The sequence below is a fragment of the Mobula hypostoma genome, chromosome 2, assembly GCF_963921235.1.
Source record: "Mobula hypostoma chromosome 2, sMobHyp1.1, whole genome shotgun sequence".
Taxonomy (NCBI): domain Eukaryota; kingdom Metazoa; phylum Chordata; class Chondrichthyes; order Myliobatiformes; family Myliobatidae; genus Mobula; species Mobula hypostoma.
This window is the reverse complement of record NC_086098.1, coordinates 123159254-123186140: the sequence shown is the minus strand read 5'-3', so window position 1 is coordinate 123186140 and position 26887 is coordinate 123159254. Positions and strand designations below refer to the sequence as shown.

General features: G+C 39.6%; 1 protein-coding gene across 7 annotated transcripts in view; it reads right to left on the bottom strand.

The window, feature by feature from the left end:
- LOC134342449 (serine/threonine-protein kinase MRCK alpha-like) overlaps window positions 1–26887 on the bottom strand; it is a 623460-nt gene that overhangs the window by 216067 nt on the left and 380506 nt on the right. For all 7 annotated transcript variants that reach the window (XM_063040586.1, XM_063040588.1, XM_063040587.1 and 4 more), the window contains 2 exons: window positions 15143–15276; window positions 12599–12841 (listed from right to left, as the gene is read on the bottom strand). In XM_063040586.1, coding sequence (XP_062896656.1) covers window positions 12599–12841; window positions 15143–15276 — 377 coding nt within the window. The remainder of the gene's footprint in view (window positions 1–12598; window positions 12842–15142; window positions 15277–26887) is intronic.

Sequence of the window (26887 nt, the reverse complement as noted above, 5' to 3'; positions counted from 1 at the left end):
GTGGGAATAGGCAGTTTAAATAGTTTCAGCATGGACTAGATGGGCTGAAGGGCCTATTTCTGTGCTGCACTTCTCAATGACTCCCTTGAAACTCATCACTAAACAAGACCTTAACCTTAGAACCTCTCCATTCAAGTGGATCCTCAATTTCTCACTGGCAGGTCCCAGTAATTATGGATTGGCAGCAACATCTCCTCCACATTCACCAACAGCAAAGGTGCACCACAGAGCTGCGAGTTTAGCCCCCTGCTCTACTCATTTTCTACATATGATTGTGTGGCTAAGTACAGCTCTCATGCTATATTTAAATTTGCTGACAATACCACTTTTGTTACCCAAATCAAAGGTGGTGACCAATCGAAATTTAGGAGGGAGATTCAAAATCTGGTTGAGTGGCACAACAATCTCTCATTCAATGTCAGTAAAACCAAACAGTTGATATTAACTACAGAAGCAAAAAGCCGGAGATCCATGAAGCAGTCCTCATTCAGGGAATGAAGGTGGCGAGGGTCAGTAGCTTTAAATTCCTAGGCATAATCGTATCAGAGGAGTTGCTTTTGGACCAGCACACAAGTGTAATCACAAAGAAGGCATGACAGCTCCTCTACTTTCTTAGAAGTTTGTGTACATTTGGCCTGATAAGTAAACACCAATGCCCAGAAGCAAATAGGTTACAGAAAGAAGTGGATACAGCCAGGTCCACCACAGGAAAGTCCCTCCCCACCACTGATTATATATACGTGGAACACTGCCACAAGCAAGGAGCTCTCATTGAGGAATTATATATAGAATTAAAAGGGCTAAAACCTGACATGTTTCGCAACTTGACTGGTTGCGCTGTGAAAATAATGTTGCAAGATAACTAAGGAACAAAGGAGTGCTTGTTGCATGAGAAAGCTGCTCTGTGTAACCACTAATCAAGGATTCCTGGCAATAATCAGAGTACATATGTGATAACGAATTTTTAACAAGCAGCTCCAGACAGTGCTCGGGGCTCACTTGATTACAAATTTTCCAGGGTCTATGAGCGGGGGCTCTGTAGTATCAACTGAGATGCAAGCTTACGAATGAATAGTATGTAATCTTAAGTAAACTGTGTTTGACAATTATCCCTGGGTCTGAACCTAAAGTCCTCTGGTAGAGAGGCAGATTGACAGCATCATCAAAAACCCCTATGCTCTCTTCCTGCTACTACAATTGGACATGAGGTAGAGAAACTTTAGGTCCCGAATCACCAGGAACAGTTATTACCCTTCAGCCATCAGACGCCTGAACCAGCATGGAAAACTTCAATCACCACTACTCTGAGCTGAGTCGACAACGTACACACTAACTTTACAACTCAAGCTCTCATTACTATTTTGATTTGCAGTTTTGCCTTCTTTTGGACATTGGTCGTATAATTTTCCTTATACTCTATTGTATTTCCTGTAAATATCTGCAAGAAAATGGTAGAAAATGGTACATTGATTGGATTTCTTTATCATTACTGAGATTCGCGTGGTCAAGGACCACAAAATTTCTTGCTATCAAAACAGGGGAAAAAAGTTAAAGACAGAAGGAGGTATATTAGATGTAATGATCAGAAACCTGAAGACTGCAAAGACAAAGACCAAGAGAAATAAGGTTTATCACCTATTTGGTAGTGTCTACAGAAGGTGCTGTTCCAAGAAGGTGATGTCTATTATCAAAGATCCCCACTTTCCAGGTCATGCCATCCTTTCATAGCCGCCATTGAGAAGGAGGTACAGAAGCCTGAAATCCCACACTATCAGTTTCAAAAACAACTACAGTCCCTTCAATTATTTGGTTCTTGAACCAACCTGCACAACCCTAATAACTACCTTGGTATAGCAACACAATGACCACTTTGCAATAAAATGGACTTCGTTTATTTTTGTTTTAGCGTGATGTTGGCACGAGACAATGACTTCTTTGAGCTCAACTGCGGAAACAGCTTAATTTCTATCTTCTATTTCTATCTTTTAATGTCTATCTTCCTCCTTTTTAAGGTGGACAGGGTTCTGTTAAAAGCACTGACCTTGAGCTGCTCTCAAACTTCAGTTCTTTACGATGTTGGGTTCTACTCTCCAGGCTCACAAACTGGCTATTTTTCAATATCCCAAGGTCACAGCCCAGAAGATGAGTGCATCTTCAGGGTTCCAAGGTTTTTCGGCCCTGGGAACGAGTTGATTCTATGCCAGTGCTGCCAGATTAAGAGTCGCAGGAGAAAATGGAATATCAGAAACAGTGGATCAGCTGTCGGGGGCTCGCTCTCTCCCTTTGTCTCATTGGTGGAGAAGAGCTTGTTGCCAATTCTCAAGTCAGAGATCTCGGGAAAAAAAGTAACATGGCAGACTTTAACACCGCAAATCACCTAGTTGTTTAGGTCTCCTGATTTGCAGATTGACACCCCTCTGCCGCTTTATTAGGGAGAGAAACAGAGAGAGCCTGTGCTATGTCAAATTGTTGGGTAAACAATTGCTTTTTGTTGTACTGCAAATCATGGTCTTTTTGGAGGCTTTACGATTGCTTGCTTAGTGGGTGAAAAATGCTGATGTTTTTTGCTGAAGCAAGCAGGGGAGCGGGAGGGGGAGGGTTGATGCTGTGTTGCTGCTTGTGCGTGGAAGGAGGGAATGGGGAGGGCTTTGGGGTTCTAACATTTTTACTGTTACTCATTCTCTGAGACACTTATCTGTTTTCGTGGATGTCTGTGAAGAACAAAAATTTCAGACTTTATATTATCTACATTCTCTGATATTAAATGGAACTATGGAACATATGATCAAAAGAGATAGAAGCTGAATTAGGCTATTTGGCCCATTAAATCTGCTTCACTGTTTCATCATGGCTGATTTAATTTCCCTCTCAACCCTTTGGCTAAAAAAACTCCTCTTTATCTCCGTTCTAACTGGACCTTCCTCTATACAGAGGCCACGCGCACTGGTCCTAAACCCCAACCACTAAGGGAGATACCCTCTCCACATTGTTCTTTCAACATTCTTCTAAGTTCTAGCAAACACAGGCCCAGAGCCACCAAATACTCCTCAGACAATAACCCTTTCATTCCTGGAACTTCCTCTGAATCCTCCAATATCAGCATGTTGTTTCTTAGAGAAAGAGCCCACAATTGCTCACATTAGTGCAAGTGAGGCCTAACAAGTGCTTTATAAATCCTCAGCATTACATCCTTGCTCTTATATTATAGTCCTTGCAAAATTAATGCTAACACTGCATTTGCCGTCCTTGCCACTGACTCAACCTGCAAGTTAGCCTTTAGGGAATCATGCATGAGGACTGCCAAGTCCTTTTGTAGCTTGGATTTTTGAATTTTCTGCCTGTTTGGAAAGTAGGCTACACTTTTGTTCCTTCTCCCAAAGTGCATGATCATACACTTTTTGACACTGTATTCCATCTGACACCACTTCTTCTAATCTGTCTAAGCCCTCTGCAGCCTCCCTGCTTCCTCAACAACCTGCCCCCCACCCACCTATTTTCATATCGTCCACCAACTTGGCCACAAAGCCATCAATTTGGCCATCCAAATCATTGACATATAATGTAAAAAGACGTGGTCCCAACACTGACCCCTGCAGAACACTACTAGTCACCAGCAACTAACCACAAAAGACTACCTTTATTCCCATTCTTTGCTTCCTGCCAATCAAACAATCCTCTATCCATGCTATTATCTTTCCTGGAATAGGCTCTTTCCTGTTCAGCAGCGTCATATGCGCCACCTTGTCAAAGGCCTTCTAAAAATCCAAGTACACAACACCCATCGATTCTCCTTTCTTTATCCTGCTTTTTATTTCCTCAAAGAGTTGCAGCAGATGTGTCAGGTAGGATTTTCCCTTAAGGTAACCATTGGCCTATTTTATCATGTCCCTCCAAGTACCCTGATACCTTATGTTTAGCTATTGATTCTAAGATCTCCCTAACCACTGAAGTCAGGTTTTCCCTTTTATTCTGCCTCCCTCCCTTCTTGAATGTGGAGTGACATTTGCAATTTTCCAGTCCCCCGGAATATGCCAGAAACTCGTGATTCTTGAAAGATTATTACTAATTTTAATTTTCCTAAAATTGATTGGCATCTCCTTAGCACAAGGGGTTTAGATGGGGTGGCGTTTCTTAGGTGTGTTCAGGAAGGTTTCCTGACACAATATGTAGATAAGCCAACTAGAGGAGAGTCTGTACTTGATCTGGTATTGGGAAATGAACCTGGTCAAGTGTCAGATCTCTCAGTGAGAGAGCAATTTGGAGGTTGTGATCACAACTCTATCTCCTTCACCATAGCGCTGCAGAGGGATAGGAGCAGACAATTTGGGAAAACATTTAATTGGGGTAGGGGGAATATGATGCTATTAAACAGGAACTTGGGAGCATAAATTGGGAGCAGATGTTCTCAGGGAAATGCACGGCAGAAATGTGGCAAATGCTCAGGGAACATTTCCCTGGGGTTCTGCATCGGTATGTTCCACTGAGGCAGGGAAAGGATGGTAGAATTAAAGAACCATGGTGTACAAAGCATGTAGAAAATATAGTTAAGAAGAAAAGAAAAGCTTACGAAAGGTTCAAGAACTAGGCACTGTTAGAGCTCTAGAAAATTACAAGGTTGCTAAGAAGGGGCTTAAGAATGAAATTAGGAGAGCCAGAAGGACCATGGGAAGGCCTTGGTGAGCAGGATTAAGGAAAACCCCAAAGCATCCTACAAGTATGTGCAGAGTAAGAGGATGAGCAGTGTGAGAATAACACCAATGAGATGCGATAGTGGAAACATGTGCATGGAGTCAGAGGAGGTACTTAATGTATTCACTAAGGAAAAAGACCTTGGCAATTGTGGAGATGACTTACAGCAGACTGAAACGCATGAGTATATAGATGTTAAGAAAAAAGATGTGCTGGAGCTTTTGAAAAGCATGAAGTTAGATAAGTCACCAGGACCGGATGAGATATACCCCTGGCTACAAGGGTGGAGTTTGTTGAGCCTCTTGCGATGAACTTTGCATCATCAATGGGGACAGGAGAAGTACTGGAGGATTGGAGGGTTGCAAATGTTGTTCCCTTGTTCAAGAAAGGGAGTAGAGATAACCCCGGAAATTATAAACCAGTGAGTCTGACTTCAGTGGCAGGCAAGTTGTTGGAGAAGATCCTGAGAGGCAGGATTTATGAACATTTGGAGAGACATAATCTGGTTAGGGATAGTCAGCATGGCTTTGTCAAGGGCAGGTCGTGCCTTATGAGCCTGAGTGGATTCTTTGAGGATGTAACAAAACACATTGAAAGTAGAGCAGTGGATGTAGTGTATATGGATTTCAGTAAGGCATTTGATTAGGATCCCCATGCAAGGCTCCTTCAGAAAGCAAGGAAGCATGGGATCCAAGGAGATCTTGCTTCATGGATCCAGAATTGGCTTGCCAACTGAAGGCAAAGCGTGGCTGTAGATGGTTTGTATTCTGCACGGAGGGCGGTGACCAGTGATGTTCCGCAGGGATCTGTTCTGGGACCCCTCCTCTTTTTGATTTTTATAAATGACCTGGATGAGGAAGTAGAAGGGTGAGTTAGTAAGTTTGCTGATGACACAAAGGTTGGGGGTGTTGTGGATAGTCTGGAGGGTTGTCAGAGGTTACAGCAGGACATCGATAGGATGCAGAACTGGGCTGAGAAGTGGCAGATGTAATTCAACCCAGATAAGTGTGAAGTGGTTCATTTTGGTAGGTCCAATTTGAAGACAGAATATAGCATAAATGGTAAGACTCTTGGCAGTGTGGAAGATGAGAGAGATCTTGGAGTCTGTGTCCATAGGACACTCAAAGCTGCTGCGCAGGTTGACAGCGTTGTTAAAAAGGCGTATGGTGTGTTGGCATTCATTAACTGTGGGACTGAGTTCAAGAGCCGTGAGGTAATGTTACAGCTATACAAGACTTTGGTCAGACCCCACTTGGAGTTCTGGTCACCTCACTACAGGAAGGATGTGGATACTATAGAAAAAGTGCAGAGGAGATTTACAAGAATGTTGCTTGGATTGGAGGGCGTACCTTATGAGAATAGGTTGAGTGTACTTGGCCTTTTCTCCTTGGAGCAACAGAGGATGCGAGATGACCTGATAGGGGTGTATAAGATGATGAGGAACATTGATCGTGTGAATAGTCAGAGGACTTTTTCCCAGGGCTGAAATGGCTAACATGAGGGGACATAGTTTTAAGGTGCTTGGAAATAGGTACCGAGGGGATATCAAGGGTAAGTTTTTGCACACAGAGTGGGGGTGCATGGAATGCACTGCCGGCAGCAGTGGTGGAAGCGGATACAAAAGGGTCTTTGAAAAGCCTCAGGTAGGTACATGGAGCTTAGAAAAGCAGAGGGCTATGCACTACAGAAATTCTAGGCAGTCTCTCGAGTAGGTTACATGGTCAGCACAACATTGTGGGCTGAAGGGCCGTAATGTGCTGTAAATTTCTATGTTCTATCTTCTAATGCCGCCACAATCTTTTCAGCTACCTCTTTCAGAATCCTGGGGTGTAGTCCATTTGGTCCAGGTGACTTATCTACCTTCAGACCTTTCAGCTTCCCATTCACCTTCTCCCTAGTAATAGCAATTACACTCTCTTCTGCCCCCGGACCCTCTTGAACTTCCAGCATATTGCTGGTGTCTTCCACAGTGAAAGCAGATGTAAAATACTTACTTAGTTTGCCCACCATTTCCCTGCCCACCCCCCCCCAACTACCTTGCCAGGCTCATTTTCTAATGGTCCAATATCCACTCGCACCTCTCTTTTGCTCTTTATACAGTACATCAGAAAAAATGTTTGGTATCCTCTTTTATATTATTGGCTAGATTAGCTTTAGATTTCATCTTTTTCCTCTTTATGGCTTTTTTTAGCTGCCTTTGGTTGGATTTTAAAAGCTTCCCAATCCTCTACCTTTCCACTAATTTTTGCTCTATAATATTCCTTGTTTTCACTTTTAAGTTGTTTTTGACTTCTCTTGTCAGTCATGGCTAGAATACTACTACTTCTTTGGGATGTATATAACCTGCACCTTCGGACATTCTCCTAGAAACTCCAGCCATTGCCTTTCTGTCGTTCCCTTCCAGTTAATTTTGCTGGTGTCCCATTCCAATTAATTTTGACCATCTCCTCTCTTGTGCCTCTGGAATTTACTTTACTCCACGGTAATACTGATACATCTGACTTCAGCTTCCCCCTCTCAAATTGCAGGGTGAAGTCCATCATATTATGATCACTGTCTCCAAAGGGTTCCTTTGCCTTAAGCTCCCTAACCAAATCTGGTTTATTACAGCACACACAATCTAGAATAGCCTTTTGCCAAGTAGGCTCAACCACAAGCTGCTCTAAAAAGCCATCTCATAGGCATTGTACAAATTCCATCTCTTGGGATCCAGCACCAAACTGATTTTCCCAAACTACCTGCATATTGGTAATTGGTGATAACATTGCCTACTCACTGACAATCAACACTGGCGCACCTCAGCGGTGTGTGCTTAGCCCACTGCTCTACTCTCTCTATACCCATGACCTATGACTGTGTGGCTAAGCGTAGCTCAAATACCATCTATAAATTTGCTGATGATGTAACCATTGTTGGTAGAATCTCACATGGAGACAAGAGGGCGTACAGGAGCGAGATATACCAACTAGTGGAGTGGTGTCACAGCACCAGCCTTACACTCAACTTCAGTAGGACGAAAGAGCTGATTGTGGACTTCAGGAAGGGTAAGACGAAGGAACACATACCGATCCTCATAGAGGGATCAGAAGTGGAGAGAGTGAGCAGTTTCAAGTTCCTGGGTGTCAAGATCTCTGAGGACCTAACCTGGTCCTAACATATTGATGTAGTTATACAGAAGGCAAGACAGCAACTATACTTCATCAGGAGATTTAAGTTATTTAGTATATCAACAAGTACACTGAAAGACTTGTATAGATGTACCATGGAGAGCATTCTGACAGGCTGCATCACTGTCTGGTACGGGGGTGGGAAGCTACTGCACAGGACCGAAAGAAGCTGCAGAGGGTTATAAATTTAGTCGGCTCCCTCTTGGGTACTAGCCTACAAAGTACTCAGGACATCTTCAAGGAGCAGTGTCAGAAAGGCAGCGTCCATTATTAAGGACCGCCCCCCCCCCAGCACCCAGGGCATGCCCTTTTCTCAGTGTTACCATCTGGTAGGAGGTACAGAAGCCCGAAGGCACACACTCAGCGATTCAGGAACAGCTTCTTCCCCTCTGTCATCCGATTCCTAAGTGGACATTGAACCCATGAACAACACCTCACTTTTTAAAATACACATTATTCCTGTTTTTGCACGATTTTTTATCTATTCCGTACACATATACCATAATTGATTTACTATTTAATTATTTTTTATTATTCTATTTGTTTTTCTTCTTCTTCGTGTTCCATATTAGGTATTGCATTGAACTGCTACTGCTAAGTTAACAAATTTCATGACACATACCAGTGATAATAAACCTGATTCCGATTTTGAAATCCCCGATGATTATTGTAACATTGCCATTCTATCTTCCATTGTAATTTGTAGCCTGCATCCTGGCTACTGTTTGAAGGCTGAATATAACTCACATCAGGGTTTTATTCCCTTGCAGTTTCTTAATTCTACCCAAGAGGATTCTACATCTTCCAATTCTTTGTCACCTCTTTTGAAGGATTTGATTTCATATTTTTTTTTACCATCCGAGCCACCCCACTCCCTCTGCCTACCTGCCTATCTTTTTGATAGAATGTGTATCCTTGGATGTTAAGCTCCCAACTATGATCTGCTTTCTGCCATGACTTAGTCAAGGCCACAAGGTCAAACCTACTAATCTCTAAATGCACTACAAGATCATCTACCTTATTCTATATATTGCATGCATTCAGATATAACACCTTCAGTCCTGTATTTGTCACCCTTTTCAATTTTGTCCCCATGTTACACTGCAACTCATCCTGTTGACTGAAATTTTGCCTTATCATCTGCCTGTTCTTCCTGACAAGTCTCACTGTATCTAGTTGTATTCCAACTGCCCCATCCTCAGCTCTATCACTGTAGTTCCCATCCCTCTGCCAAATTAGTTTAAACCTTTCCCAACAGCCCTAACAAACTTGTCCACAAGGATATTTGGTCACCCTCAGGTTCCGGTGTAACCCCATCCATTTTGTACACGTCGTAACTTCCCCAGAAGAGATCTCAATGATCAAGAAATCTGAAGCCTCGCCCCATGCACTAGGTCATTTTACAAATCATCCTATTCTTACCCTCACAGATGCTTGGTATAGCTTTAATTAAATTTTCTTTTAAAAATTGCGTATAATTTATCTTTTTGTTTTGAGTGCTGCTTATATGATGGTAGGTATCAGTGATGGTGCAGGAAGTAAGGTTTTCATTACATCACCGCATATATGCATATATGTACCTTTGCGTGGGACAATAAACTTGACTTTGGCTTTATTTGACACATTTGCAAAGAAGGGAGCTTGTTTAGTCAGAATTCCAGAAGCTGTAAATCTACACGCAGCTATAAAAATGAGAATAAAGTTTATGGAAAGATTGCCTTCTGTACGAACAAAATAACATTGACAAAATTGGGCCACACAGTGATTGTTTTTCTCTATGTAGGTCAGAATTGAGGAACAGTGAGCTTCTACTGAGCTCACTGACAGCAAGTATCCTGAATGAAATTACATAGCCATAATATGTGTCAAACCTGATCTATCTAGAACATCGGTACCATTAGCAAGCAACTTTCATGTCTAAACCATTTTAAATGTGACATGTTCACCATTCTAGAAATTAATTCACTAAATGGATGGCATCAGCCTAAGATCTTGGTCTATCATTACTATGTATGAAACAACAAGAGATGGGAAATAAATACCAGTGTTACCGACCTCGAAAATAAACATACTGTTGCCAAAACTTAAACCAATTAAATGGGCACGTTACATTAGCAACTCAAATCTGATTCCAATCAATAAAGTCCCAAAAGGACATAGGAGGCTAATCAGAAAATGCAACCTGTGTTGAATTTTGACAGTATGTACTGATACAACAGCATCCCTTTCACTAACTACATTCTTTACCCTTGACATGCATTCTAATTGTAATATTAATTCAATGTAGCCAAATTCTACACCAGGGCATTTGCCTTTCTTTACATACTCTCTAGTCAAGCATAGTGACAAAAACAAATGGTGGTGTATGGTGGGGGGAGGGGGGGAGTAGGAAAGTCAAGCAAGAATTCAAAAATGAATCAGAAAGTATTAGAAATAGTCAAAACAAGAACTTAATTAGAATTTTGCTAGAGTTTAGATATGTGATTAAAATAGTTATTAAGTGAGTAATAATTGTACAATGGTGTTTCATATAAATACAAATTAAAAAGTAACATTCAACTTTTCAGCATGTAGTCCATTTCAACCTAGAAAGAGAGGAATGCTTTCATTACCAGCCAGCTCTTAATGTAAACATTATCGAACAATGGAGCACTCAAGTAAGTATAGACTCATTCCTATTTTGCTTGGCCCTGAACATCCAACAAATAGAATGATGTTGGGCTGTGCACCCTTCATGATCTATCACTTAACAGTGAAACTGTTTACCATTGCAACATCAGACAGGAAACAGGGGTAAAAAAACAGATGTTAGATAGAAAAACAGGAAAGCGTCTGAAGTCCAGTATTAAAATGTAGTTATACGAATCCTCTGCATCTTCCTTATGAATTATTTTCAGGTTGGACTAGTAAGAGAAGTAATAAAAAACTGAGTGAGTGTTGGACCAGTTTGGAATTAAGCAGTACACTATGAAATCCAATATGTGTAATGTGTAGGAGTGTTTATATTATGTTAGTGGCCTGAGCTGCTACTGCACAGTATGAATAGGGTACCAAACAGACCTCAGCTCTGGACAATCTCATCTATCACGGCTTGTGATTGCATTCAATTTCTCTTCTTTAACTCTTGGTCACAAAACAGTCATTCAAGCAAAAGTCTATGGATATATTTAAATGTTTTTTTCATTCATGACCAGAATGAAGGCACTGTGGGAAAGAGCAGCACTCATTCCCCATCATTTCACATGTGATGTGTTGGACCGTTTTGGTGGATTAGGAAAAGTCAACCACATTGCTGATGTCTGGGCTTAAATATAGGCCAGACAGGGTAAGGATGACAGATTCATTCCCTGAAAGACATTAATCAAGTAAGCGGGCATTTACCATATCTGGCAATTGCATAATCATTTTAATTCAGGGTTCTTAGCATTGATTTTGCAACTACTTCACTTTAAATATCACAGCTGCTATAGTGAGATTTATACTACTTCCAAATAATAAAGCCTGTTTTCTGGATAATCATCCATTACATCAACCTCTGTATTCCCATAGCTAAGAAAAGATATATCAAGACATCATGTCATTATTCCACTGAGGTTAAGATGGTGCTAAATGGTGACTCCTTTGCTTGCGTCTTCGGAAACAGCTCTATTTCCATCTTTAATATCTTTATTTTTCCCTTTCAGGGTTCTTTTGAAGACCATGACCTGGAGTTACACATTGACTTCGGTTCTTTGCGGGAATGGGACCTGCTCTTGGGGTTTCAGGACCAGCCGTTGCTCAGCACATCAAGGGTTTGGCCTGAGAGTCTGGCTCGGATTTAGAAGCCTAAGATCTCGGGCTCTGGAGACAAGCAGATCGAGGGTCAGTGTCACGGCAGGAGACCCGTGTGGCATTGGGGGAGTCGGAAAATCTACTGCTGTGTGCCCCAAGACCCGGGATCTTTGCAATCTTCAGGCACAGAGCACAAAAAAAGCGATGTAACAGGTTTTTGACATCGTAAACTAATGAGCTGTATGTTATGTCTCCTTGCTCGCCGCGAAAATGGAAACACCTCCTTCCCCCTTATTAGGGAGAGAACCTGTGCTATGTCGAATGCCGGGTGAAATGCGAAGTCTATGTCTTTGCTATTGCTTTGCTCACGCTTGAGTGCTCGGTGGGGGTGCCGATGCTTACTTTTTTTTGGTGGTGGGGGGAGGGGGATTGTTGCTCGCTGCCACTTAGGCGCAGGAAGGAGGGGAGCTGGGGGGACTTTAGAGTTCTTATGTTTAACTGTCGTTCACTCCTCTGTTTTTGTGGATGTTTGCGAAGAAAAAGCATTTCAGGATGTATACTGTATACATATCTCTGACATTAAATTGGACCTTTGAACCTTTCAGAATATAATGAAGATATATACTTTTGAGAATGTAGCTGATCCCTTTCTAACAACACAGGAGGTAAACTATATCCTCCTACCAAGAATGAAAGAAAATGTCCAGGTCCCTGGTGGCACGAGAAGGAAACAGATCGAAGAGTAGAAAAGGATTTACTTTGACAAACTGCATTAATGTTGCATCTCTTTACTCTGTCAATCCATTACTACCCTGGTATTGAAGCGAGTAATCAACGTATCCTCCATTACTGGAATGGGAGGGGAAAGGTGAGCTGGGGTAAGAGGGAAGGGGAAAGTAGAGTCAGGGAGGGGGAAGGAACAAGAATTTACTAGTCTGAAATCCCAATCCAAAACAGAAAATCAAACCCACCTCTTTTTTGGCCCGCTCCACTCTCCGCAGATCTTGGCGCAAACTTTCAGTTTTTTGCATCATTGCTTCTGTTTCTTCCTCCTTGTCCCGGAGCTGGCGAGAAAGCTTCTGCTTTTGGGAGCGCAGGTCTGTAAGCTTCTCATTCATCTCCGCGAACTCTTGCATTGCCAGTTTACGCTGACTGTGGGCATCTTTGAGCTCTTTGGTTTGCACTTTCAACCTTTCACTAGATTCAATTATTTCCTGAATGAAGGGTACATGTTAAACAGGCCAATTCAGATACATTAAATACAAATTACTCAGGGAAAGCAGATCAGTAAGTGGACTGAAGGTATACTTGAGTGAGAAGAGTTAAAGCAGTATGCACAGAACCACCTGCAACTCGCTGTAGTGAAAATCTAAGCCATTCCATATAGAAGTGTTCATCATTTCTCTACTCCTAAACTTTCCCAGGAATGACTTTTATTCACATCGTTTACATTCTCATACAACAATATGATTTTGAGTTCATTATACTTTAGCAACAACAAAGGGGCTGGTTTGACAAATGCTATCCAGCAGAAACATAAATATATACACAAAATATGAGAGGCATAGATAGGGTTGAGTGTTGGAAACTTTATTCCTCCTGGCGGGGGTTTACCAGGACAGCAGAGCTTTAAGATACATAGGTAGAAAATTAGGGAGGATCTGAGAAGGAAACAGGAATGAAATATTCCTGAGAATTCAGCATTAAAGAAGCCCAGGCAACAACAGAAAAACAGGATGATAATAAGAAAGGAGTGTTCTAGTTACAGAATGAGAATCAATATAGATAGAGTTCAGAAATAGCAAAGGAGAGAAAACATAGGCAAGCCTTATTGATGACCCACCAAATAGCAATTGTACATAAAATGTGATATACATCAGGAAATCAGGAGTGCATGTAACAGCGGAACTAGACTTAACTACACATTGGATGGGCAAATCAAATTTGCTGTAATAAAAATGGAAAATGAATTCATGGAATGTATTCTAAATCTGTCGTGACTCTGAAAGTTTCTAGATCAATATATTGAGGAATTAACAATGGAAAAAGTGGTTTGGATTTTGTTCAGCGTGACAAAGGATTGATTGATACGCTTGTTATCAAGGACCCAGTGCGGGAGAATGTCACAATATATGATTTTGCATTGTTTGACAGTTTTGTGTTGAATTACTTCACTAAGTTCTTAAATAAAGGATACTATAAAGAAATAAGTAGAAATTAATTGGGAGAATATATTGAAAGCTATGATGGTGGAGAAACAATGATTACAATTTAAAGAAATAATACACAAAGTGCAAGAGAAATACAATCCTTAAAGGCAAAAAATCCTGACAGAAAAAGTGACTCATCTGTGACTGACAAGGTAAGTTAAAAATAGCAATAAATCAAAACAAAAGGATTGTAAAGAAATAGCAGTACATGATGATTAGGTGCATTTTAAAAATCAAGAAAGGTAAGACATTTTATGACAGCAGACTGATGAGAAATATAAAAAAATAACTACAAGAGCTTAACAAATCCTATCTTTGCACCTCAGTGCAGGCATTGGAATTCTCTGCTACAAGGTTGTTACAGAATACTGTACAGGCAGAATAAAAACAATATGGAGCTGCTATTTGGGATGACCTTTCCAGACTGTTACACAATTTTGCTTTTAACCTCCTTTACTGCACTCTCAAAATCTGGCTCAGCTCTGCAATCAAATCTCGTCAGTTTTTAAAAACATAGAAAGTCACATTAGCAATTTTATTTAGTCATGACCTACAGACATGACGGGAGTGACTAAGGTTAGTAACACATTCCTAAATGCCTTTAATAAAGTAGTAGGAGTAGTGAACTTTGCGGAAAGTTCTTTCATAGTGCTCTTCGGATTTACAGAATCCAAAATTTTCCATAAGAAATATTGTGATCTTTGATTCAGTTAGCTGCTGTGAATATCATGAACTACCAACCTTATTCTCTTAAAGACAATCTGAATTGAGGACTCAGGATAACTCACCCAACTGACAAAACGGTAGCCTTTTCATATTCACCATCAAAATTGTCCATAAATTTAAACTTATGAATTACTTAGTTTTCTCTAGTGGAAATGATTCTGGCATTTACTTTCTCATTTCTAGTTTGTGTGCTGTCTGTGGCTCTTGATTAAACCTCTCAAGAAGCTAGACACACTATAGCCTACCCAAAGCCTTGTATTGTTTTGTTACAAAGCCATTATTAGTCCAACGTATTTTTCTCTTTTGGATGACCAATCTGTAATGTGTTTTCAAATGCTGTTTGTGGTTCTGCTATTTATTGTGGCATATTGCTAGTATTTCAGGAGATTGTTCTTTTATTTTGCCGTTGACTGAAAAAGAAGACAACATGACTCATCAGGTTTCATGTCATTGTCAGGTAATATAGCTGGCCTTGGGAATATTTTATCAGACACTTGCATGGGTAAATATTCTAACATTCCAGCCTCCTCACCCTTTCTAGGAAATGATAGGTGAAGTAGTACTTGAACATGCAATTACCTTTTGAAGATCCTCTTTTTCTTGCTTTGCAGATTTGATTTGTTTCTCAAGTGCTTTAATTTGCCTGCAACCCTCTTCAAAATCTCGTCTGATGAGGCTTGCTTCTTCAAGTTGCTGTTCTATATGACCAGAATCTGGCAATGCGTCAGAGACAAATGGTTACTTTACTCAGCGCAGTGATAAATCAGCTTGTTTGCATCTTAAACTAACCATCTTCATTAATAACATATTAAAATGAGAAGCTATTGTGAGAAATAAAATATTAAAGCAGGTTTTGTTATTTTGCTTGATAATAAGTCCTGAAACAAGAATATGGTGGAAGCCCAAGCTTTCTTATGCCACAAACAGATTCCATAAATGCTGAGTCCTGATGAAGGGTCTTGGCCTGAAATGTCAATTGTTTATTCCTCCCCATAGATGCAGCCCGACCCACAGAGTTCCTCCAGCATTTTTTTTATGTGTGCTGCTTTTGCTTATGCCAAATTTATTGAGCTGACTCAGGATGTTATGTACTTTGCCATCAGATTGGCTGCCAGCAGATGTTCCAGCAATGCCAGATCTAATGCAAAAATAAATATCTACACCAGCATTCACCCAAATTGATATAAACACAACCAGTAATCACTGGGGAATAAAAAGTGACCTTTAAAAGGCTTTAAAAATCTGAAAATACTTAGAATATATTTCCATATGGAAAGCCCACAACCAGGTACCATAAATGCGATGATATTCAAAAGCCAAAAATAAGTTTAGTGTACATCACCTTTAGGCAGCGGGGTACAAATGAATTCCTTGATGAATATAGAAAGTTTAAGATCAGGCTTAAGAGGGAAATTAGGAGGGCAAAAAGGAGGAATGACATGGATTTGCAGGCTGGGCTCAAGGGAATCCAAAGAAATTCTTCAGTTATATTAACAGTAAAAGGGTTACTAGAGAGAGACCTTCAAGGTTGCCTATGCATGGAGCCGCAGGAGATGGCTAAGATTTTTAATGTCTATTTCTCCTTGTTATTTAGTAGTAGTCATAGTCATAATCATAATCATACTTTATTGATCCCGGGGGAAATTGGTTTTTGTTACAGTTGCACCATAAATAATTAAATAGTAATATGTAAATTATGCCAGGAAATGTCCAGGACCAGCCTATTGGCTCAGGGTGTCTGACCCTCCAAGGGAGGAGTTGTAAAGTTTGATGGCAGGAATGACTTCCTATGACGCTCTGTGTTGCATCTCGGTGGAATGAGTCTCTGGCTGAATGTACTCCTGTGCCCAACCAGTACATTATGTAGTGGATGGGAGACATTGTCCAAGATGGCATGCAACTTGGACAGCATCCTCTTTTCAGACACCACCGTCAGAGAGACCAGTTCCATCCCCACAACATCACTGGCCTTACCAATGAGTTTGTTGATTCTGTTGGTGTCTGCTACCCTCAGCCTGCTGCCCCAGCACACAACAGCAAACATGTTCGCACTGGTCACCACAGACTCGTAGAACATCCTCAGCATTGTCCGGCAGATGTTAAAGGACCTCCGTCTCCTCAGGAAATGGAGACGGCTCTGACCCTTCTTGTAGACAGCCTCAGTGTTCTTTGACCAGTCCAGTTTATTGTCAATTCGTATCCCCAGCTATTTGTAATCCTCCACCATGTCCACTCTGACCCCCTGGATGGAAACAGGGGTCACCGGTACCTTAGCTCTTCTCAGGTCTACCACCAGCTCCCTAGTCTTTTTCACATTAAGCTGCAGATAATTCTGCTCACACCATGTGACAGAGTTTCCTACCGTAGCCCTGTACTCAGCCTCATCTCCCCTGCTGATGCATCCAACTATGGTAGAGTCATCAGAAAACTTCTGAAGATGACAAGACTCTGTGCAGTAGTTTACTAAGGAGAATATCATAGATGCCAAAGAAATGAGGGTAATAAGTATTTACTTTTATTTTATTTATTTAGAGATAGAGTGTAGAATAGGCTTTTCCAGCCTTTTGAGCTGCGTTGCCCCAGCAAACCCTATCAAACCCGATTTAACCCTAACCTAATCACAGGATAATTTATCATAACCAATTAACCTACCTGGTACGTCTTTGGAAAGTGGGAGGAAACCTTAGTGCCCCGGGAAAGCCCACGTATTCTACAGGGAGGAAATACGTATGCGTGTGTCCTTTGTTTCATGGAATCCTGGTTAACCGCTTCTGTACCAGATGCAGCAATCCAGATCGACGAGTTTACTATATACCGTCAGGATAGATCTATACAGTCTTTCAAAAGCATAGGTGGAGGAGTATGCCTCATGATCAACTCTTCTTGGTGCACGAATATATCAGTACTGTCCCAATTCTGCTCACCAGACCTGGAATATCTAAGCAGTGAAGTGCCGTCCTTTTTACCTACCACGGGAGTTCTCTGTGATCATTTTGGTAGCAGTTTACATTCCACCTCAGGCCAATGTCAAGCAGGCTTTAGATGATCTGAGCAATGGGATCAACATGCACAAAACAGCGCACCCTAATGCCTTCAACGTCGTTTTGGGAGATTTTAACAAGGCCAGTCTGAAAAAATCACTAAGAAACTACCATCAACAGATCATTTGCAATACCAAAGGAAACAACACACTGGACCATTGCTACACCACCAAAGAATGCTTAACGTGCTATTCCATGCCCTCACTTTGGGAAGTTTGATCACCTAGCTGTACTTCTGCTCCCCGAGTATAGGCAGAGACTGCAGACTGCAGACCCAGCAGTAAGAATCAAGAAGGTATGGACAAAGGAAGTACAGGAGCGCTTACAGGACTGCTTTGAATCGGTGGACTGGACTGTATTCAGGGATTCATCTTTGAATCTGGATGAGTACGCTGCAGTTGTTACCAACTTCATTAAAACTTGTGTGGATGAGTGTGTGCCTACAAAGACTTACTGTACATTCACAAACCAAAAGCCATGGATGAACCAGGAGGTACATCATCTGCTCGAAGCTAGTTCTGTGGCATTCAAATCTGGCGACCCAGGCCTATACCAGAAAACCAGGTATGATTTAAGTAAGGCTATTTCAAGGGTGAAGAGACAATTTTGAATGAGGTTGGAGGCAACATTGGATGCACAGCAACTCTGGTAGGGTCTGCAAGACATTACCTCCTACAAAGCGAAACCCAATAGCATGAATGGCAGCGATGTTTCACTACCAGATGAACTCAACACCTTCTATGCACACTTTGAAAGGGAGAACGTAACTACAGATGAGAAGATCCCTGCTGCACCTGATGACCCTGTGATCTCTGTCTCAGAGGCTGATGTTAGGACTGTCTTTAAAGAGAGTGAACTCTCGCAAGGCGGAAGGTCCTGACGGAGTACCTAGTAAGGCTCTGAAAACCTGTGCCAACCAACTAGTGGGAGTATTCAAGGACATTTTCAACCTCTTACTGCTATGAGCAGAAGTTCCCACTTGCTTCAAAAAGGCAACAATTATCGTAAATTCTGATGTATCAGCCGAGAATTTGGCCCTAAATTTTGGTCCTAAAATTAGGGGGTTGGCTTATACAGAAGACGCCAACTTTGGAAAATGAATACAAGAGGCCCCTGTTTTCCGAACGTTCGCTTTACGACAGCTCGCTGTTACGAAAGACCTACATTAGTTACCTGTTTTTGCTAACCGAAGAATGTTTTCACTTTTACGAAAAAAGGCAGTGCGTGCCTCGAGCAGCCAGCTCCTCCCCCAGAACTACATTCTAGCCGCCATAGCTTAAACACGTGTCTGTGAGCTTCTGAGCTTTATCTCGATTTATTTTGCACATCCATTAGCAAGATGAGTTCTAAGGTATCGGAAAAGGCTAAGAGAGCTTGTAATGGTGTTAACCCTTAGTGTAAAACTGGGCATAATTAAGCGTTTCGATCGTGGTCAACGAAGTAAGGACACTGTCCGCGCGTTGAACTTGCCTGCGTCCACCATTTGCACTATTTACACAGAGAGAAAGAATCTTGAAAGCTGCCGATGTTACTATTGGTTCTGCTCGTAGCAAAGTGGTCTCCTTCAGTCGCCATCCAATAATATATTGCTTGAGTGGATTGATGGGTGTACAAGGCATGGTGTTCCGTTAAGTTATCTTATACTTAAGGAGAAATCAGTTAGTCTTTTTAATAAGCTGAAACAGAAAGCACTGGACGATGGTGATGAAAGTGTTGCAAAAATGGAATTCAAAGGCGAGACTGTGCCTGTCTGTAAACGGAGTAGCAGCAGTTTTTGTGCTGCTCTTAGTTTTGTTCCTTTCCCCCTAGTTTAAACTTCGAACTTAAAATTTTTATTTGCTGATTCTTGAGGGGGAACAATATGTCTATGTCTACGAGGAGTAGGAAGAACTTGTCTGAACCTAGTGATAAAGGTAATGGGAAAGGAAAGATGCAAAAGGAAAGATCTAATGAAATGCCACCATGGGCTGAAGATATGGTTCGGACACTGAATTCAATTAAAGATCAGAATGAGTCAATTAAAGACCAACCGGAAAAGAATAGTAATAAGATGAAGTCATTTCTGGGAAAACTTAAAGACCTGGAAACTCAAGTTATTACACACGAAGAGGAATTGAAGATAACTAAGCAAAAATTGTTTGAAGCTACAACTCGTTTGGAAAGATATCAAAATAAGATTATAGACCTGGAAACTAGGTCTCGCCGAAGGAATATACGAATTATTGGGCTGCAAGAAGGAGTTGAAGATGGAGATTTAACTGCTTACTTTGGTAAGCTTTCTCATACCTTATTTCTTACCATATTATCACAGCCGCCTACTATAGAAAGAGCACACAGAACTTTTACTTCGAAATCTAAAGATCCAAATAAACCAAGGTCTGTTTTGGTTTGTTTTCATCACTTTAAAATTAAAGATCAAATAATGCGAAAGGCAAGAAAACAAGAGTTTTTAGATTTAAGGAATCTGAGTTCCATTTTTATGAGGATTATCCTAAGAAAGTAATGGAACAAAGATCAAAATTTGCACTGGTAATGAAACAGGCATATGATAAGAAACTGTTCCCTTCCTTGCATTACCCAACAATTAACTTTTTTTCTGCTTTATTATAGTGTCTTATAACCAAATTTAAAGCTTTTTTTTAGAGATTTAATGTTAAATTTAAAAATGGCGCTGGTTTTCCTTTTTAAGAGATAACATTATTTCGGTTCTTTCTTGTTTAAAAAAAAGATTAAATATAAACGTGGGTTATTTTGTAGATGCTGAAATGTAAACACTTTCTTTTGTTGAGACTTTGTCGTTCCTCTTACAAGGTCAGTGGGTTTTGTTTTTTATTTTAAACTGGGGGAGGGAGAGAGAAGCTTGTTAATTTATTTTTGTACAGACCAGAGCAGTCCCTGGCTTTGTAATTCCATCACAGGGTGCCTGCTTTTTTTCGGGCTATAGGGGTTGGGGAGTGGGGTTAGAGTTAGGGTTCCCCCCCCCCATTAGGTGGTTCCGGAGCATGCATGTTTTCTATGTGGTTGTATTCTTCATCGCCGCCATTTTTTATTATCCCGTATTGGTATGTGCTCTGCGCATGTGTAAAGTAGAATAAAATTATAGTATGGTATTTAAACAGATTAACGTAATAACCTTGGAATGTACGTGGTCGGAATCATCCTAACAAATGAAAGAAGACTTTTAAAATCATTAACCAATTCCAACCTGATATAGTTTTTGCCCAAGAGACACATATCAGGGCAGGAGATCAAAACAGATTTTTTAGGTGGTGGAGGGGTATGCAGTTTCACTCCACTTCTCAGAGTAAAACTAAGGGCGTATCAACTTTATTAAATCCAATATATTTACTCAAGAGGATATTGAGTCAGATTTTAATGGTAGATTTTTAATTGTTAAAGGAGTAATCTGTAACAGAAAAGTTGTTTTGGGTCAACTTGTATGGTCCATCTTAGATGATCCTTTTTTTAAAAAGGTATTTGCTTTACTGCCTGATTTAAATGAATATATGTTGATAATGGGTGGGGATTAGTTTAAATCCTTTGATTGACAAGAGTGAAACCAATCAGCGACTTCCAAATCGCTCCGCGTCACCTATTAACTCTTTTTTGACTAATTTTGGATTGATTGAATTATGGAGATATCTGCACCCTGATAACAGAGAATATTCTTTCTTTTCACATGTTTATAAAAAATATTCAAGGATCATTATATTATAATGGATCCTCGCTTCTTGCCTAGTGTTAAAAATTATGAATATGATGCTATTGCTATATCTGAGCATGCACCTCTGTGTTTGTCTTTTGAATTTGATGATGTCATTCTTGCCCGCTCATCACAGCGCATGTCTCAGATATTGCTGCAAAACTCTGACTTTGTCAGTTTCATTGAAACCCAGATAGGGAGACTTCCGGTAGCACTCATGGAGTGAAGTCGCGTTCTTGACTCGCTCCATTACCTCTGAGTTTTTTTTCTCTATGGTCAGCTATACTTTAATTAACCATTAAGGCATCAACTCTTACAATACTTTGAATTAAACTGAATTCTCCGACAACTGGATGGAACTTAGATCTGCTATGTCTAAGAACGAGAAAGACGGCAAGGATGGTAAACCTCCGGTTAAACCGAAAGCTACGGATCTCCCCCCGACTGAATCACCGGTGACTTTGAAAGCGATAGCGGAGTTAATTCAGAGGGAAATTTCAACCTCTGTTAGGGAGATGATTCGTACGGAAATTGCAGGCCCTGTTAAAGACCTGATTCATACGGAAATCTCAACTAATTTCCAGAAAATTGCCGGTTTAATTGATAAGATGCAAACATGTATTGCGGAACATCAGTCGGCTATATCTGATCTTCAAAAATTCGCGCAACAAAGTGAGCTTAAGATGGGGAAAATCGAAGAAACAATTAATGTTATGAAGAAGAAACTTGACTTTTTGACTTTTAAAAACTCTGACTTGGAATCTAGAATGCGACGGCAGAATTTACGAATGATCGGCGTGAGGGAAGCCGCTGAAGGTAACAACCCCATGAAATATTTCTCCCAACTTTTAAAAGATGCATTCCCTACTGTATTTCCTGACCAACCACCGCTACTGGATTGTGTTCACAGAATCCCATCATACTCGTCTAGGTCAGATAGACCTAGGCATGTTATTTTACGTTTTCATTACTTTCAAGACAAGGAGAGACTGTTTCGATTCGCTCGATCTAAAGGTTTCATTGATTTTTCGGATCTTAAGTTCCGATTCGTGGAAGATTTCAGTAAACCAATCTGGGACCAACGGGTCCGTTACAGATCCGTGATGTCGGAATTCTATAAGAGGGATTTAAGACCAGCGCTGCTGTACCCTGCACGTCTAAGGATTCGCATGTCAGATGGAGCCCTTCGTTTTTTTGATTCTCCATCGGATGCCCAGAGTTATCTGGATCAACTGTCATCTCCAACATCTTAATTGCTTTCTTTTTAATTTTCTCCGTCGATCGGAGGCTGTGAATTGGTTGGTTTTAACTTTTCTGTGCCCTATTTGGGCAGAAAAGTTTACTTTCGATTTCTTAATATGGCTACTAAACTTTCTTTTTAACTGCGTCATTTCTTTCTTTTCCCAGGGGATTCTGGGTGGTTACTTCCCTTTTGTCATCTTACGTATTTCCTGTGCGGCCTTAAATTTTGTAGTTTTTGTTTAAATTTTATTCTGTTTTGCTTTTTATAATCACTTTATGTTAATAATCCTATTTTTTTTGTTGCTGTGTCTATTCATGAGTTTGAGGTTTATTGTGGTTTTTTTTAATATATATTTTCCGGCTTTTGTTCTGTTCTGTGTGTATTCTAATTGAGCTAACTTTTTTTTTACTTTTTTTTTTACTGTTTTACAATTAGCTGATCCTTTTCATATTTATACCTTTTTTTTAGGGAGCGTATACCGGAAGTCATGGGGGTAGTTTTAGCGCTTGCTTCTTTCTGGCGGGTCTGCTTTAGATTTTGCCTTGGGGTCTTGGGTTGGGGGGTGGCGGGAGGGGCTTCACGTTTTAGTTTGTTTTTCTTTGGGCTATATACATTATTGAAGTACTGGTTGCGTCCTTTTCCCCGGTATCTTTTGTATGTTCTGTTCCCTCTCCGGGTTTGTGGGTCGCGCCTATTGTCAATCCTCCCTGTTGTGGGTTGACTTTAGGATTTATGGAGTCTATTATTAATTTTGTCTCCTGGAATACTAATGGTCTTAATCATCCTATTAAAAGAAAAAAAGTTTTTAAAGTGTTCCGGAGACTTAAAGCACAAATTTTATTTTTACAAGAGACCCATGTACGGAGGGGGGACAGACTACGTTTTTTCAAATTCTGGAAGGGACAACAATTTCATTCGAACTCCAATGCTAAGATTCGAGGCGTCTCTATTTTTATAGATTCCTCAGTTACTTTTATACAACAGGATATTATCTCTGATCCGAATGGTAGATTTTTATTGGTTAGTGGTTTACTATTTAATAAAAAAGTAGTTTTGGTTAATGTTTATGCTCCTAATATGGATTGTCCGGAATTTTATAAATCATTGTTTGATCAGTTTCCGAATTTGAACGAGTTTTCATTGATTTGGGGCGGAGATCTTAATACCTGTTTATCTCCAGCTTTGGACCGTTCAGCTCCTTTACGGACTTTACCTAATAAATCTGCAAATTTGATTAATTTTTTCCTTTCTGATTCTGGGTCGACGGATATTTGGCGTTTTCTGCATCCTCAGGAAAAAGATTTTTCCTTTTTTTCACATGTTCATCATTCCTATTCAAGAATTGATTATTTTTTTATTGATTCTCGTCTCATTCCTTCAGTGATTAAATGTGATTATGATTCTATAACCATTTCGGATCATGCTCCACTTAAGCTTTCTATTAAAATTATGGCCAATATACCAAACAATAGACAATGGCGTTTTAATTCGCTGTTGCTTCAGGACTCGGACTTTGTTAATTTTATGAATGAACAGATTGAGCTTTTTTTTATAATTAACCATACAGAAGATATTTCGGTTAACACTCTTTGGGACACTTTTAAAGCCTATATTCGGGGTCAGATTATTTCGTATTCCGTTGCTTTGAGGAAGAAACAGAAGCAGGAGGAGATGGCAATTGTGGACAAGATTAAAGAAATTGATAAGAAATATGTTATGGCTCCTTCTGAGGAGCTATACAAACAAAGAACTGAACTTCAAATGGAACACAGTTTACTACTCTCGTCCTCGATTGTAAACCAATTAAAGAAAACAAGAAGTGATTTTTATGTTCACAGTGATAAAATTGGCAAGCTGCTGGCTAATCAATTGAAATCTAATTATGTTAAATCTCAAATCAATCAGATTTATAACCAAAATGATCGATTGATATTGGATCATGTGGGGATTAATCAAACCTTTTGTGATTTTTATTCTTCTTTATATCAATCAGAGTCTCCTCGAGATTCTAAATATATGAATGATTTTCTAGATAAGTTAGACTTTCCTCAGATTTCACAGGATATGTCTTCTTTATTAGATACTTCCATTACAATGGATGAGATTAAGAATGTTATTTTTTCTATGAATCTGGGGAAAGCTCCTGGCCCTGATGGGTTTACCGTTGAATTTTATAAATGTTTTGCTTCTTTATTGATTCCCTGGCTCTATAAGGTTTTTGAGGCTTCTTTGAAACTTGGTAAACTTCCGGAATCTTTTAATAGAGCATCAATTTCTTTAATACTAAAGAAGGATAAAGACCCTGCTCAATGTGCATCTTATAGACCAATATCTTTATTAAATGTTGATTCTAAAGTCTTTTCTAAGTTATTAGCAAATAGACTAGAAAAAGTACTTCCTTCTATTATTTCGGAAGACCAAACGGGTTTTATTAAAGGTCGTTACTCTTTTTATAATATTCGTACATTGTTAAATATCGTTTATACTCCCTCACAAAATGTTCCTGAGTGTGTTATTTCTTTAGATGCCGAGAAAGCTTTTGATAGAGTAGAATGGCCTTATTTATTTAAGGTGCTTGAAATGTTTAATTTTAGCCTGAAATTTATATCCTGGATTAAACTGTTATATCACTCCCCTGTAGCCTCGGTTCGTACTAACTCTTTAAACTCACCTTTTTTTCCTCTCTTTCGTGGTACTCGACAAGGCTGTCCTCTTAGTCCCCTATTATTTGATATTGCATTAGAACCTCTTGCAATTGCTATTCGAGAATCTTCAAATATTACTGGGATAACTCGGGGATTAAAGTCCCATAAATTATCACTCTATGCTGATGATTTACTTTTATATATTTCTAATCCTGAGAGATCTATTCCTGCTGTTTTAGAGTTATTAGCACAATTTGGTCTTTTCTCAGGTTATAAATTAAATCTTAGTAAGAGTGAACTTTTTCCGATTAATAAACATCTTCCCTTATATTATAAATTTCCATTTAAATTGATTAATAATTACCTTTCATATCTTGGGATTAAAATTACTTGTAAACATAAAGATTTATTTAAGACTAACTTTTTACCATTAATAGACCATATTACTCAACTTTCATCTAAATGGTTTCCTTTATATTTAACTTTGATTGGTCGTATTAATGCAGTTAAGATGTTTTTTTTGCCAAAATTTTTATATGTGTTTCAGGCATTACCAATTTTCGTTCCTAAATCTTTTTTTGATAAAGTCGACTCTAAAATTTCTTCATTTATTTGGCAGAATAAGAATCCGAGACTGGGTAAAATACATTTACAGAAAGCTAAGAGAGATGGAGGTTTAGCATTACCTAACTTTAGATTTTATTATTGGGCTATTAATATTCGACATATGAAATTTTGGTTACTTGACCGGGATATACTATCTATTCCTAAATGGGTAGCATTGGAATTACAATCTGTTCAGGGTTATACACTTGGTTCTATTTTAGGTTCATCTCTTCCTTTTGATTCGAAACGCCTTAAGCAGGTCTCTAACCCGATCGTTAAATATGCTTTGCGTATTTGGTTTCAATTCAGAAAATTTTTTGATCTTAATCAATTCGGGTTAGCGATTCCTATTTTAGGTAACATATTTTTTCCTCCCTCTTTTACGGATCGCGCTTTTCAAACTTGGAAGACTAAGGGTATTTTACGGTTTTTGGATTTATTTTTAGATGGTTCCCTTATGTCTTTTGAACAATTATCTAATAAATATAACCTATCAAGAATACATTTTTTTAGATATTTACAAGTTAGAAATTTTCTAAGTACTATACTTCCTTCCTTTCCAATGCTTCCTCCTATATATATTTTAGATTCGATAATTAACCTTAATCCATGTCAGAAAGGTGCATCGGCTATGATTTATAATATTATTATGAAACTCAGGAAAGCTCCATTTGATAAGATTAGGGTAGATTGGGAACAGGAATTGGGGCTTACCATTTCTGTGGATGATTGGGGGCAGATTTTACAATTAGTTAATACTTCCTCTATTTGTGCTAAACATTCCCTAATTCAATTTAAAGTGGTGCATAGAGCACATATGTCCAAAGATAAGTTAGCGCGTTTTTACTCGCATATTAATCCTTTCTGTGATAGATGTTCGGGGCAGATAGCCTCTTTAACTCATATGTTTTGGTCTTGCCCTACTTTGGAAACTTTTTGGAGAGATATTTTCAATATTATTTCTAAGGTATTAAATATAGATATCTCTCCTCACCCTATTACTGCTATCTTTGGACTACCTAAAATTTCTAGTAATCTTTCCCCTTCAGCCCGTAGAATGATTGCATTTCTTACTTTAATGGCGAA